This window comes from Prosopis cineraria, unplaced genomic scaffold (genome assembly GCF_029017545.1).
Source record: "Prosopis cineraria cultivar Desert tree isolate PC_DT_omini unplaced genomic scaffold, ASM2901754v1 PC2, whole genome shotgun sequence".
NCBI lineage: Eukaryota > Viridiplantae > Streptophyta > Magnoliopsida > Fabales > Fabaceae > Prosopis > Prosopis cineraria.
In genome coordinates, this window is record NW_026555333.1 from 5,750,823 (window position 1) to 5,768,702 (window position 17,880).

Genomic DNA, 17,880 nt, shown 5'->3' on the forward strand with positions numbered 1-17,880 from the left:
GTCTAAAAACGAAATAATATGAGTACATAAACAAAAAAAGGCATTTGAGACGTGATTAAGATATAGAGATAGAGTTTGAGAGAATGGCATCCACAATCGTGATTCATGAATGAGATCTAATAGATGAGATAGGGATATTCAAGTATTTAAAAAGTCAACAAAAATATATAAACACAAAATATAAATAAATAAACCATAACATTATAATTAATACATATAATAAAAGGAAAAAAAAACACACACACACAATATGTGGGGCGAGGTGGTCGGGCGGAGAGCAAATGAGCAATCTCTAATCCCTTCCCATCTCAAATCTTTTTTTAGGTTGGGAGAGATATGTCTTGAGATGATTAGGATGGAGTTGGATTGCTCAATATGGGTATAAGGTTGAACATCCCTTCATTTTTAATCTTGATGGTGCTTGATGCATCATCTTTTCAATGTTAATTATTGTAGTTTCCTTGCGCCTTCTTTCATTTTTCAGGGTTTCTTATATATCATGTCTAAAAACTAAACGTACCCTCAAAACTTGCTCTACTTTCTCCCACTCTTTAACGCGCGCATTTACTTTACATCTGCTGCTTCGCTCGGTTTCATTTCCACTCGCGACATCGTTCAATTCTATTTAATTTTTTTAACGTACGTTTGTGTACACACGCGTGGAATAATAAACTGAGGCACGCAATAATAAACCTGATAGTAACTCTGGAAGAAATTGGAATTTACAGCGAGAAGCGGGGAGATAACTGTTCATCATCAAGTGCATACTGCCTTAGAGCCTGGCCAATGACAAACTGCCAGAGGGGCGCACACAGATCACACATCAGCAACAGTGATCCAACCATTTCTGCAACCTCAACTCTCTGTAAAACCTATCTATGAACTCTTCTGCGGCCTCGTCCACACGGTATTCTTCCTCCACGACGTCGTCGCTTAACATGGAAGCGGGTCCTGTGATCTTTACTCGCCCTCCCATTGAATAACGCCGCAGGCCCGATCCCACCAGCGTGTCCTCGTCGCCACGACACAGTCCTACGATCCTGTGAGCCGGCGTTTCACGAGAATAATGAAGCGCGTGGCAGTGCTGGCGGCGCGTGTAAGGGGAAGAGGCGCCCTTCCGCCTGCCAACGTACGAAAGGCGAGGCGGACTGCCGCTGCAGCTGAACTGGTACTCCATAGGGGAAACGAAGGACATGTGCGCGTCACGTGAGCGGCAAGTCAGGGCTTCGTGGTGTCGGACGACGGCGTTATTCAGAGTCTTTCCCAAGTTCTTGCCTCGCTTAATCATGAAGTGCACGTCGTGCATGACCTTGCTTTTGGAGACCCCGTTCTGTACAAGGAAACAGATCAAACGCACTGTCTTGCAGACCTTCTCCACCACCAGCGACGGCCGGCTCGGGTCCATGCACGTTACTTCAGAGACGTTCGGGAGAGGAAAGGGCGTGTCAGTGTGTGGCTGCATCTTTCGTATGTGGAAGAAGACTGAGAGTGGTCCAAGAGGGTAGAGGGTGATGGTATTTATCAGTGAAGAAGGTTTGGTTTAGGTAAAAAGAGCAGTTTAAAGGAGAGGGAAGAGGTAGGAGAAGGCCGGAGAGAGAAGGAATTAGATGTTGTTGCGGTTTGTTATGGGTAGTGAACTTTAATCATAACAGTTTTATTGTGCACTGTCCTTAATTATTTGCGTCTCGTTTCTTTTCTTTCCTCTGCCTTTATTTTCTTCTATTGGATGTGAGCTCTTTTTGTTATTATTATATGTTTCATATATTCCTTCCCCTTTGCGTGCTTTTTATCTCTGTTCATGTGCATGTATAAATGAAATTGTACAAAGTCCCTATCTTGATGTGAAAGGCTAAAAACGGGCGCCCAAAAGAATGCGTCAATGGGGCCAGCGTGAAAATGGTTAGATAGGAATTGAGAAGAAGAGACATATATACCACCAACCCAAACAGATGGCTACTTTTTGACCTCTAAGATCTCATCCCTTATCGCTCTTCTAGGCTGTGGACCCAAAGCTGTAGGCAAGTGCTGCAGCGTACTTGAGTGAGTTTTCACTTTATTTACACATAATGGTAATGGATATCAATATGTGTGTGTACAAGCTCTGCGAATGTAAAGCATTTAACTTGTCCCTTCAAAACATTACGCACTTAATAAATGTATAATTATAAATTATACTGCAGTAGTGGAGGGGACTTCAAATGGACAACTTTAGTTAGGTGCAATTCTTCCTTTAATCCCACATAATCCATATTTAATTTCCACCTTCCATGTCAAAAGCTACACCCACAATAATCCATCTACGAAGCACTTTGCTTATTTTATATGTCATGCACGGCCCTACGGTCATGATGACAGTATCAAGAATCCAAAGTGGGCTTTGATTTAGTCGGTGATCGAGTAATGGACACATTAATTATAAATATCCGAGCTAAATATGCATTACAGAACTGATTAACGCTTATTCTTAGGTAGTGAAAAGTGTTTGGTTTGTAGTTATCGAAAATGGGCATAACAGAGATCTGGCTTTGAGATAATATATATTCTACCAGTATATATGTACATCACTGATTAACGCCCATGCACATATTTCTTGCTATGCTACGCGAAACTCATAGGCAGCTATTATTAGTTATATGCGTGTCACCAATCGTTTTTTGTTTTGTGGAAATTGTAAGGTCATTCTCTTCCCAGGTCATAAATATAGGAAGGCTGAAGAACGATATTGATTTGAAGCTACGCAAAAACACACTCACACGCACGCACGCATATATATATATATATATATATAGAGAGAGAGAGAGAGAGAGAGAGAGAGAGAGTTGTTAATGGTTTCGTGAGGACATGGTATTGTAATCATTTTGAACAATGGTACAATAATAGATGCTATTATATACTCCTTCGGGTGCAAAATATAACAACTTTTTAAGAAGATTTCATGTACTAATAAAGTTACGATTACTCTCATATAAATATATATTACTTCATTCATTTTAAATTATAAAATATTTTTAAATAAAATCTCACATATCAATAAATTTTATTAAATATATTTAACAATTTTATTTTTTTAAAATAAAAATATAAAATTTTAAAAATATTTATCATTTAATATATTAAAAAGAGAAAGAATGAAAATTAATTATAAAAAAAATATTAAAATAAGTGCATTTAATAACATATTAATTTATTCAAAATATAAACTCTTTCAAAGGTACTCCAAAATTTAAGATTGAAGGAATATTATTATTATTAATTTTTTATTATCTCTAGTTTCAATTACCAACATACTGAGTGATGAGTGGAGGATATATTCAAACAAATATCTAAGCTAATTAAGAAAATGTTTATATTTTAGACAAAAAGAAGTAATAAATGGGTGTAGCTATAGTTTTAGGAGGTTAGTTAGCATAATGCCGGGTGGTCGATGTTGCCGTGATGCTATTCATAACGGCAAGACCGAATGATGATGGTACAGTAAAATTAGTAATAAATCAGGGAAGGTTATTTTGGGATAGTTGGTGTGTCATCATGACTTGGTCCAACTGATACAAAACTGCCAATCAGTATGCTCCATTATACATTATTCATCAATCCTTCCTTTTAAAAGAAACCTTGACAGAACAAGACAACACTTGAAGGAGAGCACCATGCCGCTAGAAGTCAATGATGTGATACACACACAGCAGTAGTTGCTTGTGTTTTTTCTTTTTTTTTTGCTTTTAATGATGGCGCGCGAGCAACATAAAAGAAGGAAATCAATGGTATATGTGCTTTTAATTATTGATGCGCTTTGTGAAGATGAAAATGGTGAAATTTACGAAAAGCTGAGGGAAGGAGGATAATATACATGAAGTGGTGGTGGGATCAGCAATTCAGCATGTATATATAAAGCAAGTATTGGATCCACCATTAATACGATGCTTTTGTCGTACCAGAATTGAAAGAGGAGACGATGCTGCCCATGAAAAAAGAAATCCAATGCCACGCCATGAGCGAGATCAGCGTGATTGTTGCCTCAATAAGAGTAAACAAGGGAGGCATCTAAGAAGACTTGGAAGAGTAATTAAGCTTCTTCCCGAGATAATTAATTATGGGCTCATCTCAATTTCTCACTTTAACAATGTCTGCTATAAAGCCTTCCAAGTCTCTTTGTTATATAATACAAGAGAAATCATCCATCTGATTAGGCACTGTTATGAGCTTTTTGCTATCTTACAGTTATGGATATAATCGCGTAAACATATATATATATATATATATATATATATCGTTTCATTGTTTAGTTAGGAACATGCTGATAAATATATTTCAATTTTGTTACCGTTATTTAGGCTCAATTTTCCCAACATCATACTAACACGCGCGATATATCTTCCTCTGTATACTTAAAAATCATGGAATTGCCTGACATATTATTAGAAAGCGAGAGAGGCCTGAATTTCAAAGGAATGTCCTCCTTATTGGAGAAGAAAGTATGGATTAATAATATAATATACGATAAGAGCACTGTCACCGTGTTGCTTAGATGCAAACGTCGGACCACAGCTTTTGTTTAGTGCTGTTTAAAAATAATATTAAAATAATGGATAAAAATCTCGAAATTCACTGGCATTCATTTGGGAGATTGACAAAAGATAAGAGGTTGGTAACCAACTCTTCAAGAGTCGGACAAATTACTTTAGCCCACACCAGTGATCTGTTTTGGCTAAGGTTAATGTAGACCCAACATTTTATTTTATTTTATATAATTATCTGACTAGAAAAATTTGAGTATCGTTGAACCTAATTAAAAATAACTCATTCGAAGATATTTTCTGCATTGAACTCAAACTCAAAATATCACATTTATTTTCTCCTTCGATAGAATTAATTAATACCTGTTGGTTGGCAAGATTGTGGATTTGGGAAGTCACGAGAAGGATTAGAGGCTACATCACTATTCTTCTTCACATCAAACGAGGCATGTTATTAATCTTGATGTATTCCTTGCAATGCAATCAAGTGAGCCTTTTTATTGGTTTAATTAAGTATAACAATCAAATAACTAATTCAGACCTGAAAAAGAAATTAAAGCTCTATACTTGTAATCTTGTGTTGACTAGGACAGACCATCTACCTGACGTATTACTGATAAATCTGACAAGAAAAATAAAATTTGAGGCGGATGGTTACGTTTTGACGGTTTAAATACTTCATGTTTACCATTTAATACTCGCCAATGCATCCATGACTAGATTTATTCCCTAGGTAATGCACGGGGATAATTTAATATTTAGATGGTAAAAAAAATTAAGATTAAGATAAAAAAATAATTTATCTTAGGGAGAATAACAGTTAGGTCTTAAGACATTGAATTAATAACAATTAAATCTCTAATATTTTTTTAAAAAAATAAGTTAAAAATATCAATTTAGATTATTATACATTTAGGAGTTTTAATTGTAAATAAATATTTAAGCATCAAATGTAACTCTTAAATTGCAATAAAAATTTCTCTTTGTAACTGTTTAAATTGATATTTAAAATTTATTTTGTAGACAATTTTGTCGAGAGCCTAACTATTGTTAATTCATTCATCTGGGACCTGATTATGTCACTCTCCCTTTATTTTAGTCTATTTAAAATTTTTAATCTATTTAAATTAAAACTAAACAACAACTTTTTTATTTAAAAATATATTTTTCATATGTATATTAAAAATATAAATAATAAATTATTTTATTTTAAATGTGTTATACCAGGGATGCATATGTTGGTTTCTCACTAGGCTTGTGCTCTTCTTTTGATTGATATCAGAAATGTCTTTAAATCAAATTAAAATAAAATCACTACTAAGTTCTGCCGCGCATAATTAGTTGAAAAAAAAATTATTTACCAAAAAGTATTATTAGAATTATTTAGCAAGTGTCACATGATCTTTCAAAATCTAACAAATTTTAAAAAATTAAAAATTGTTATAATTTATACCCTAACAAATTATGCTGGCGGAACGTAATGGTAAATTAATCTATATAATTATGTTTAATTGTATTGTAAGTGCCAGATGATCTCACAAAGTCTAGAAATTTAAAAAAATTTAAAGATTACCGCTCATCTTACAACGGATTTACAGCCGGACAAACACTTTTTACATTATTATCTCATACAAAGGAAAGTATCGAATGATAGGGTCTCATGCATATTATTTTTATTCTGAATTTCATATATATCACTAATTTTTTACTATAAACCTCACACTTATTTTTAATATTAGATTAAAACAAATTTTCGTTCATCCCATGATTGATTTACGATGGGACAAACATATTCTACTTTATTATCTTATACATATAAAATATAAGCACCAAATAATAGGATCCTACGCCTATTATTTTTCTTATGGATCTCACGTTTACAACTATTTTTTTGCTATGCACTTATTTTTACATTGCAAATATCACATAATCTCTAAAAGTATAAAAAATAAAAAAAAATACAAATTATTGTTCACTTCAATGTAGATTTATAGTGGGGCACACATATTTTACATTATCATCTTACGCATATAAAAATATAAGCGCCAAATAATAGGGTACCACACCTATTATTTTTATTATGGGTCTCAGATTTACTGTTATTTTTTTAAGCTATAAACGTTTACATTTATTTTCATATTGCGATCTTACATAATTTCTAAAAATATAAAAAATTTTTAAAAAAATTGTTGTTCATCTCACCATAGATTTACAGCAGGACAGACGCATTTTACATTATTTTCTTATATATATAAAAAATTATTAGCATGGCCTCACACCTATTCTTTTTATTACGGGTCTCATGTTATATTTACCCTCATTTTTTCACACTTATTTTTAAACCATGTTTCCCACGTAACTTTTAGAATATAAAAAATGAAAAAATAAAATAGAATTACAGATCATACTTTACAATATATAGAATTGTTTTGATTCAATCATCTTTGCATATTTTAATAACGTGTTTTTTAACACTAAATAAATGTTAGATAAAAAAAATTATAATGAAAATTTAGCAAAATAATTTATACTAAATAAGAAAAAAAATCTCTCTCTCCCCTCCTCATAAACATGGCTTTGAATTCAATGACTATACTCAATATAAGTATTGAGTGCTTGTATTATTGGAGTGGTTGAAAGTCAGGTCGACGGTATAAATAAACTCATTTATTAATATAAAATAAAATATAAAATTATAATTATTAATATAAATTTTAACCAGATAACACTAGCAGCACCTGTACTTGATACAGTCATCAAATTTAAATATATGAAAAATACTTTGTCGCTGTGTCACCACACTAGAATGAATATAGCCGACGCTTTTTTAGCGCAGGATACTTTGTCGTCAAATGATTATTGGTTGATTGTCAAAAATTATACGGGGCACGTGATATGAGCCTGGGGCTGATCATGGGACATGCAGTCCCCAGTCCCCACCCACCAATTAATTAAAATAAGGATAACAATAAATTATTAATAAACATTCACAGCGTATTATTGGGGATTCATCTCATCCTTTATTTTGGGTGTAATCATTACAGAGTGATTACTTAACTCTAGCTACGATAATGCCGATTTCAAAAATCGGTGCCGTCTTTAAAATAGTCTATCATTTCCTTTGAAGTTTCAAGGCGGGAACTAACACTTGCCAAGTGGGAGTTCTTAATATAAGATTTTTTTTTAAAAAAAATTAACACTCATCACTAACCATAATATGTGACATTTTTTAAAAAATTTATTTGGTTCAAAATATAAAATATTAAATAGTTTTTATAATTATTTTTTAATTATATTCTTACATTATTTATTATTTTTTAAAATAATATATTAAAATTCAATTATCACCACCGATACTTTTTTATAAAATATTTAATAAGGATAAAAAATTCTACCAATTCATTTTGGTTACTGAGTCAATAAATTTTAAAATTGAAGGTAAAAAAAATTATCCAACAAAATAATTTCAAAAAATAGACCTTTATAATGGTGATTAACTTCCCAAATTATTGAATTAGTATCTTTCCTTCAAAATTAATGAAGATCCATGTAATTTATTGACAAAAAAATCATGTCATGTCAAGCTACTTTTTGTTTTTGTTTTAAAGAACGATAGAGGGATTTTAAAAAAATTAATTAATTTAAATTATGTTTTAAGTATTAAATTTTAAAAATTTATATATCAATCTCTAAATTTTATAATTATATTGTGATAAATTTATAACTTATATTTTAAATTTTAATAAAAAGATAATTTTTTATTCTTTAATTATATTAAAATGATAATAATAAGTTTTAAAAGGCATGAATCGTAAAATCTTTTGGTACGTACCAACAGCGTTGAAATGAGTAGAATGGATTTGATTTTCTTTAAATATATAATTAATTTATAAAATTAATTATTAAGATTGATTCTAAGCATAATTGAAAAGAAAAAAATTAAAAATTAGGTAAAATCATATTTTTGTAAAACCATATCCATACATTTCAGTTACATGTCAAAATTAATTATAAATTTAAAACTAATATTTTTTATAAAAAAACACCTATATACATATCAAAATTAATTATAAAATAAAAATATGATTATCTAATAAATTATCATTACCTATTTTTAAATGTCCTTATCAGCAAGACATGTCACCCCACTTTTTGTTCCCCCCCTGAAAAGTGGGCCCATCCGAGAGTAGGTTTTTTTTTTTTTTTGGCCAAGACATCCGAGAGTAGGTTAGGTAGGAAGAATGAGGAGCGACGTTTTCAAAAAACAAGTAAAATGGATGGAAAATACACTGACACAGAGTTAATAGCAAGTAACTTCATGAGTTTGGTTGTCAATAATGAACGATCGATTGAAAACGAGTTTTAAAATAATTTTTTAGGATTTCTTATACTTCTAGCATTTATAAATGATATGCAGCTATTTTTTTATTATTTCCAACTGAGCTTCCGAAATTTATTAATATTCCCCAATTTATAACTTATTTCCAAGGGATCTTAGATTTGTCTTTGGGCTTCCGCGATATGTAACTCAATTTTTTTAAAAAAAAAAATCATTTGCGACGAACTTGGCGACTTGTGTAACAACCATGTGCTGGCATTTGTCTATAGATACTTTTAATGATTAACAACCTCCCCTGCAATGTTTTGAAAATGAAGCCAGACTGGACAGTCCAAAACACAGCAGCAGCTCGTTTCCAGGCAAAAAAACCGTCGTCCAGGTTAAGCCGGATTGAACCAGGCTGAGCCGAAACCCGGGATAGGTTCAGTGAAAGCGGACGGCTCTGTTAATATTTGGGACATGGCATTCTCTATCACCAGACCATCAAAGCATGAAGACCATTTGTTCACCCTCTTCTGATCTTGTGCTGCCATCACTCTATTCGAAGTAGTCGATCCGTTGAGTTTATGCTTTTCCACTGTTCGAGACATGGGCTTTTGTTCTCCTTAGTCTAAATATCAAAGCCATTAAGATGTCACGGTGATGCAGGCAGCTTTTTGTTTTTGGTCAGAGTGTGGTAAACGCAGCCATTCAAAGGTCTTTCATCCATTTGTTTTCTTGTTTTATGTCATTCTTATTATTATTTCAAGGACATTGATTTCTTAGCATTTTGATTTTTATACAGTAATGTGCCACTGATGGAATATTTTAAGTTATTAAGAACGGGTGTTTAATTAAATTACATTGGTATAGATAAAAGAAAAAGAGATTTCCTTAATAAATATTATTTTTATTTAGTTATTATATTAAATAGACTACTGATCTAAGCTGTTAAAGTATACTGATACTTCCTTTTCAACATCTAATCTAGCTTTTAAAACATTGCTTCCATGATACCCGTGTGACCGTGTTATTTTTTATGGAACTCTTGTTATTGCCAACGAAGACGCAAAACAAAAGGGATAAAATAATTTTAACCCGGGACAATACCTAGCAATCCAGTCTACTGCATGTATAATTGAAAACAAGCCAAGCTCTGGTTAAATAGACATGCCCCTGCAAGAGAGGTAACAAAGGCTTAAAACCTGAAACTGTATCATGCCTTTTGTTTTTCGTTTTTTGCTTTTTTTTCTTTTTTCGTTTTTCTTTTTAAGTTCAGGCCCGAGCACGCAATAGATCAAGTCCAGCTCCCCCCCCCCCCCCAAAAAAAAGTCTTCTTAAGCTTTCGAGGCTAACATATTGTAGGCTCCCAATTTGGTTTAATAGTGTCCAGGTTTTTCGGTTTGACCAAGATTCAGATTTTTTTCAGATTCAATGGATGCTAAAAACTTGATTAGAAGAGATATGCTGGGTACTCATACTTTAAGAGCCCTACTAGTTGATATCCGTGACTTGCTCTTTGGAAATTGGGAGGTTGAAGTTTTTCATACTGGACATGAGAATATAATGTGTGCTGATTCAATGGCAAAGAATAGTTTTCATGACTCGCCTAGTCTTATCCTGGTTCCTATGATAACTCCTCAATGCTTGGACAGGTTTTGGGCGGACAAGAGTGAATCTACATCCACCTGCACCTGAACTTCACTAGTTTGTAGTGTTCTTTTCTTCAAGGTTTTAGCTTGCCTTTGCTTACCCCCAAAAAAAAAAAATTGTAGGCTCCAAAGGTTAGACGCCAATAAAATAAAATTAAAACTTCACTTTTACAATAGATTGATAAATCCAAATAGAGAGTTATTCTAAAAACTCAAATCTAAATTTCAAACAATTCTACTCAGACGAAAATGGCCCAGAAAAGTTATAAACCCCTACAAGCCTATTTACTTATTAATATTTTGCTAAAATTTATTTAAATTAAATTATATGATAGTATATGTATAAACAATGTGTACGTGCAAATATATTTACTTAAATTTATGCAAGGAAAACATAATATTTAATTTATATAAAAAAAATAAAGTTTTGCTCTCATTGTTACTTTTAATTTCCTGCTTATAAAAATAAAATTTTAAATTAAATTAAAACAAATAACATTAGCAATATTTTTATTTTTATTTATACATAACTTAATATTTATAATCTATTTATTTAAAAATGTTAAGTGTTTTTAAATGAATCACACATTCCAATAAAGTAATTAATTGTCTTCCAACTAACATCATCTTTTTATATTTATTTTTATTTAATAGAATATTTTACTTTAAAATAAATAAAAAATAACTTATTTTTTAAAAACACTTTTGATAAAAACATATTACTTACATCTTAAAATATTAAAAATAACTTATATTTTTTAACACTCAAACCCTAAAAAAATACCTTATATTTTATAATGAAAAGAATGTTTATTTATATAAATATTTAATGTGTGTATATATTATCATATATAAAAATATAATATAAAATATAAATAAGTAAGCCTAATAGGCTTTTAAGCCAGGCTTTAAGATGCACTTCGTCCGCTTTTAATCATGGAGAAGATGATCAATTAATACAATTTTTAAAAAAATTCATTAAATATAACAATCATGTCTAAAAGATTTGGACTACATTATCCCTATGATTAATGAAACAAATTTTTCTAGTGAAAATAAACATTGATTTTATAAGAGACAATTTGAAGAAAAAAAATATAATAAATGCTTCTTGAAATTCACCAAAGCCAATTCTGACGTCACCAACTGTTGCTAAAAATGGAGATGTCTATAAATAACATGAATCGCTCAATGTAAACAACTACTTAAGCAAGGATAATGTCTGAGGCTCCACTAAAACTATATGAGGTAGTCCGTCTTAATTCTGAGATTGCTCATGTACTATCGATTTATATTCTTTTCTTTATTGTCATTTCCAAAACTGTGGAGAGACCTCCTCCTCTCCTATCTATGCAGTATGCAATGTGTTACGAGTTTACGACCTTTAGGATGCTATATTTGGCGGATTCACCTTCATTGCTCACGGCCCATTTTTCCCTTAGATTTCATATGGAGCTGATAGCATTTCACATTCACAAGAGAGTTGACTCCCTGGACATGAATATCATTAACAAGGGATGACCGGGGATAAATCTCCACTATTATAGGTAGTGTGCCGTGAAAATTACAAAAGGTTCTAACAACAATTCACCACCACAACGCACAGAACACGAGTCATTCAATGTGAAAAACTTAAACAAGCAAGGCCAATGTCCGAGGCGCAACAAAAACTATTGAAAATACACCATTTAAATATGACCTCATGAATGGACCGTGAGTATTGGAGGGGAAGCTGCCCAATCTTAGACAATAGCATCCTAAATGTAGCGACACGCTGCACGGATAGGAGAGGACGGGGTCTCTTGAAAGTTTTGGAAATGACAGTCAAGGAAAGCACACATTGAATTATTGATAGTGTATAAGCAATCTAAGAATTACTATGACCTGCCCGATAATATGTGAGAATTTCCTTGAGTAGGAATAGTCGATTCACCAACGACTCGAATGTTCATTTCTGCATGTCAAAAGAATTGCGCTCACCCTTCCACAGATTCCATCGAAACCTTAAGAAGTGCCATTTTCTAAAATTAGGCTGGATCCCCCTTTATGCCACTCCAAGCCCATTTTTACGCAGTTGGATTTTCTACTCGGAGAGCAGAGGAGAGAGCAATGCAGATCTAGACCGTTAAATTAGATTAGATTTGATAATTTTTAAAAATAAAGATTTAAGTTGAATGGTTCAGATTTGTAGTGGAGAGAAAAATCAAAGGAGAGAAATCCTACCCCCATTTTAACCTTATATTTCATATGGATACAGGATATTATTGCTTCTGATTATTACAGAAAGTGTAAATGAGATATCAATTCGTCCTTTTCCATGTTTTCTAGAATTTGAAATCAGGGCGAGATTATCAGAAGAAAAAGCAAACCAGAATAAGCAGAAAGCAAAAATAAAACCAGGACAAGAAGCATTTTCGAAACCAGCAACAATAAACTTAGAAAGAAACCCGAGAATATAAATAAGACAACTAAACCCAATAATATTATTTTAATTAATTAGAACACATAGAGCTATGACAAACTACCAATTCATTACAGCTACCAAAAATACACTTATAAAGAATTAGATTATCCGAACTAAACTTAGGATCTGCAGGTTTTGGCTAACTACTAAATTAATTCATCAATGTAATCCCAGTTTGGAAAACTAATTCAATGGAAAACCCTCCAGATTACTACTCCTTCAACAAGTTGTATTCCCAATTTGAAGGCCTATGCAACTCATTCCCTAAGAATGCCTTCTAATTCTCAAAATTTAACCACTAAGCGGTTAGAACCATGGCTAAAGTAGACGAGTTACCGGCGGGATTGGAGACTTGAGTTACCACCTAGTATGAAGGTTGCAAACAGGATGGGGTTGAACTTAGAGTACGAGACTGGAGACTCAAAAGCTTCAAAAAGCGCGCGACAGGTTCAACCAACCAGATTGTGTTCGACCACACTGATTTGCCGAGACTCGAGAGAAAGGCTTCGAACAAGGTTGAACTCCAGAGCTAAGATTGAACAAAAATGAATTAGATCTCAGAAACTCGAGCACGACGAAGCACGGTGAGAAGGCAGAAACAACGCAAAAAGCACATCGAGATAAGTGAGAAGCTTGAGTGAGCACGCAAAGGCGAGAGGCCGAGAGCAACGGCGAGCCAAGTTCGAGCACCGACACTATGTTGAGTTTTCAGATTTCAGATCTGGAGGAGCAAAGGTCGAACTCAGAAGGAGACAAAGGGTGTCCGCGGAGACGCGAGTGAAGCACACTCGAAGGGCGGAACGGAATGAGGGGAAAGGGACAGCGGTGATAGGTGGTTGTGGGGAGGGGTCCGGCCCTCCCTCGTGCTTATTGGTCTGTTGAAAGGGTTTTTAATAAAATTAAAATTAAAATTGAATTGAATTTTAAAAATCTATTTAATATAATGATAAAATTTTGATATAATTTTTATTTATATGTAAAATATAAAAATATCTAAATATCCTTGCCAATTTTTTTAAAGGAAAACCTATCCTTTTTTTTATCCCTATAAGTGAAAAAAAAACTATTCATCTTCTCCTTCGCTGAAACATGTCCTCTGGTTTTAAGTGCAAGTTTGGGCTCTTGCCTTCACTTGTGCCACGCTTATTGTTAAGCTTTTGCACATCAAAATCATGGCAACCTTGTCACTACGAAAGAGAACGGCAGTGCCATCAGATCATCCGGGTAGATCTCCACCTTTAGTACCTCGTTCTCCTACACTTTTGTTACCATTGAGAAATGCATGCACCTCTCTAGTAGTCATCAATGATAATCACCTCAGTTGATCCTCTCCCTTGTCCACACCAACGTTGTGGTCTCAAAGCTTGCCAACATAAGTAGATTGCGTGACAATTAGTTTCGCACAGGCAAGGGTAAAAAAAATTCATCTCCAACTATTTAATTTCCTGTTCTTTGACCTCAAATTGTTGCTTCTTCTTTGATGATTCCTTCATCATCGATAAGAACACAACGTGATGGGTTTTCAGCCCCGGCGAGAACATAGGATGATAGCTCCTTCACTACTGACAAGAACACAGGGTGATGGCTCCTTCAATGCTGGTGCTCGTCCTTGAATTGTGTTAGGTTGCCACCATTAGATTAGAGTAATGTCATCTTTTTTGTTGGCGTTACCATCAGCAGTCTCTGTGACGGAGGTTGTCGCACGCAAAAAAGAAGATGATGCTACCTCCCATTGACCGTCAAAGACAACGAGTAGCGCTGGAGTAGTTGTTGGGGCAACAAAAGGGTGATAAGAAGACGGAAGTGTGAGATGTCTAGATTAGAGCACTGAAACATAAGGCATTGACGTCTGAAGGGATAAATTCCATAGAATTCACCCAATTCTATTGAGTTTGTGAAATAATTAGATTCCATCATTTTTGCCAAAATTAGATTCTTTAAGACTTACAACTCTTGCCAACCAAACACATTTGCATCAGGGTTCTATTTTCAATTCTATTTCTTTGTTCTTAATTCAGTGATACCAAATGGGGCCTCAATTATCACCCTTTATGAAATTTATACTTAAAATAAATTTATTTAATAAAATAAAATTAATGGTAGACATTGAGAAAAGAATCCCTCTCCCGTGGTTGTGGCTATGCAGGGCAGGAGGCTTCAGCTGAACCAAAGGAATGTTGGGCGGCACCGAAATTTAGTGTGTTTATTTTTTAGTAGTGATATATTTATTATGATATATATTGATATTTATATTATCACTGAGAATACAAGCACAATATAGTTGCAAAAAGACTACATTGCATATACCAATATAATATATCTACTTATTACGATTCTTTCTATAAATTATTACTATTTGCAACTTCAGGCCTTGGCAATTTTTTTCATAATAAAATTATGCTGAACCACCTTCTTGATATCTGAAGTTACACATGGGGGAGGGAGAGAGAAATAGGTTAAGCTTTGGAAAAAGAAAAAAGTGAAGCTTGGTGCACGTAAATAATAGGAAGAATTGACATAAAATAAAATAAAAAACATGGGATGAGAATGAATTTATGATGAGGAAAGCAATATACTTTGATTTGCATGTTTTAATTGGATTATCAATGCTTCAATGGTTGATAACTTGAGATCTTGCTTTTATCTCATTAATGTTTATTTCATCTATAGGTGATTAGTTTATACAAATTATGGTAATCCATTTAGGTTGGTTCCATGGTTACTATAATGATTTTGACTAAGTGCAGGGGCAATGAGGGTGATCTTACACCTATCATCTCCCCTCTCTCTCTCACACACACACCCCAGAATACAAGCAATGGATAAACCGTACAAGATATAGACAAATCATGCTACATAAAAAAAGTCATGAGGTTTATGCACCCTAACGGGAGATTATTGTATATTATAATATGAAAGTTATTTTCTAGATACTTCATGAGTAAGAAAATTTGAATATTTATTCACTTTTAAAACTATGATCAAATGTGATCGTTAGATTTCTCATTACCAAAATTTCTAATCTCATTGATGATCTTAAAGAGTGGGTTAGCTTAGTAAAAATTGTGTTGGATATGCGACAAATCTTTTAAAAAACCAAAGTAAGATGTGTTTAAAAAAATAACGAATCACTATTCATTGCTCACTGTACTAAGATGCCTTATAAAATATAACAAAACGTGAGATAATATTAATATATACTCCTTCCAATTCTCGTTACATGGCATTTTTAGAAATATTTTTTGGTTATTGATATAATACATAGAATATTATTTACTACTCTCTCCATCCCAAATTATAAGATAATTTTAAATAACATTTTATATACTAATAAACCTTATTAAATACATTTAATAATGTTATATTTTTAAAATAAAAATATAAACTTTTAAAAATATCCATCATTTAATATATTTAAAAGAGAAGAGATAAAAATTAATTATAGAGAGAGAAAGAGTAATATTAAAACTGATACATTTAATAAAACTTTAATCTACTTAAAATATCTTATATTTCGAAATGAAAAAAATTCTTTTAAAAATATTCTATAATTTAAGATGGAGAGAGTAGTGTCTTTTCATTTTATGTTTGTAAATTCATATTCTCATTATACATTTTGTGGTCCTTGTATCTCTTTCTTCTCATTTTTAATAGGTGTATAGTTATAATTCTTTTATTATAAGATGCATTTAATGAATTAACTAATGTTCATTGATTCTTATAAAATAATTAACAGTGTCTTATAATAAAACCTAATCAAAATATACACATAATGATAATTTTTATCTATTAAACTTGCGAGGCTTAAAAAAAGTATGTCCAGCCTATCAGCCAACGAGTCCTTTTCAAAAGCCTACACTTGCCTGCTAGTGCTAAAGGAGACAGGCCTGGTAGGAGTTGGTTCTCGAAAAGTTGTAGGATGTAAGTTAGCACGGAAAACGCATTTTGTGAGTCGAAGAGGGCAAGGAATGATAGACAGAATCGAACCATACACGGTAAGATATTTTGTGCAGGTAAGTAAATTGCGTTAAATAAGCAGGGCATGTTAGGCATCCATGTTTGCAAACGAATTACTCATTTGATCACATTTACAAGTCATTCTTAACACATTTTATTAAAATTTAAAAATATTTTTTTATTTTTATGTAAAATTTTTATAAGTTCTCAACTCTTCCCCCATCAAATATACATTTGCTTAAAAACAAACTTCTCTTTGTCAACATTTAATAGAGGATAAATGTAAAATTTGCTATAAAAATTAATGACATGACTTATAAATATGATTAATTTTTTTTCTTTTCCTGCCTCATAAACAGGAATAGAAGAAGTATAGTTTTAAAATGAAATAAATTATACACGTGTGTGTGTATGAAAATTAGAATGGATTTAAAAAAATAGTTGGCACCAGTGAAACATAATTGCGAAGCACAGTATTCAGCTTGAAAACCTCAGCAAACCGAGTGGGTGCATAAAAAATCTTGTTGGGCTTACTTTCGGCTGGGCTTTGGCGATGACAGCTGTCCTACTGGGCTGGGCTACAAGTACTTGACAATAATGGGTGTTTCTGCCCTGTAAGTCAAGGCTTGCAGTACTGGGAGGACATACCTCTCACGTGACATACGCATGCCATGTTAAACCATATTTTTTATTATGATTTTTTAATTTATTAAGGAAAATAATTATTATTTTAAAGCTAAATTTAAAATATTATTTGAATTTTATTTATTAATATTAAAACAAAATAATTTTTAAAATTAAAATACACACAATTTGAGCGATGTAAAATTTAATCTCAAAAAATCATGTAAAGTGATAAATATGGTGCTCATTCTCGTTAAAGAATAATCAGTCCAGATCCGCTAGCCTTTTTCTAAGCGAAGCCCTTGGCATATGGAGGGGTCATTTTCCGGATGTGGCCTTTGATCTCGACTA

At 32.6% G+C, this 17,880-nt stretch overlaps 1 protein-coding gene across 1 annotated transcript; it reads right to left on the reverse strand.

The window, feature by feature from the left end:
• Window positions 1-685: 685 nt before the first annotated feature.
• Window positions 686-1,623, reverse strand: LOC129303988 (uncharacterized). Its single transcript, XM_054943600.1, has one exon. The coding sequence runs from the start codon at window positions 1,460-1,462 to the stop codon at window positions 824-826; it is 639 nt and encodes a 212-aa protein (XP_054799575.1). The 5' UTR covers window positions 1,463-1,623; the 3' UTR covers window positions 686-823.
• Window positions 1,624-17,880: the final 16,257 nt, after the last annotated feature.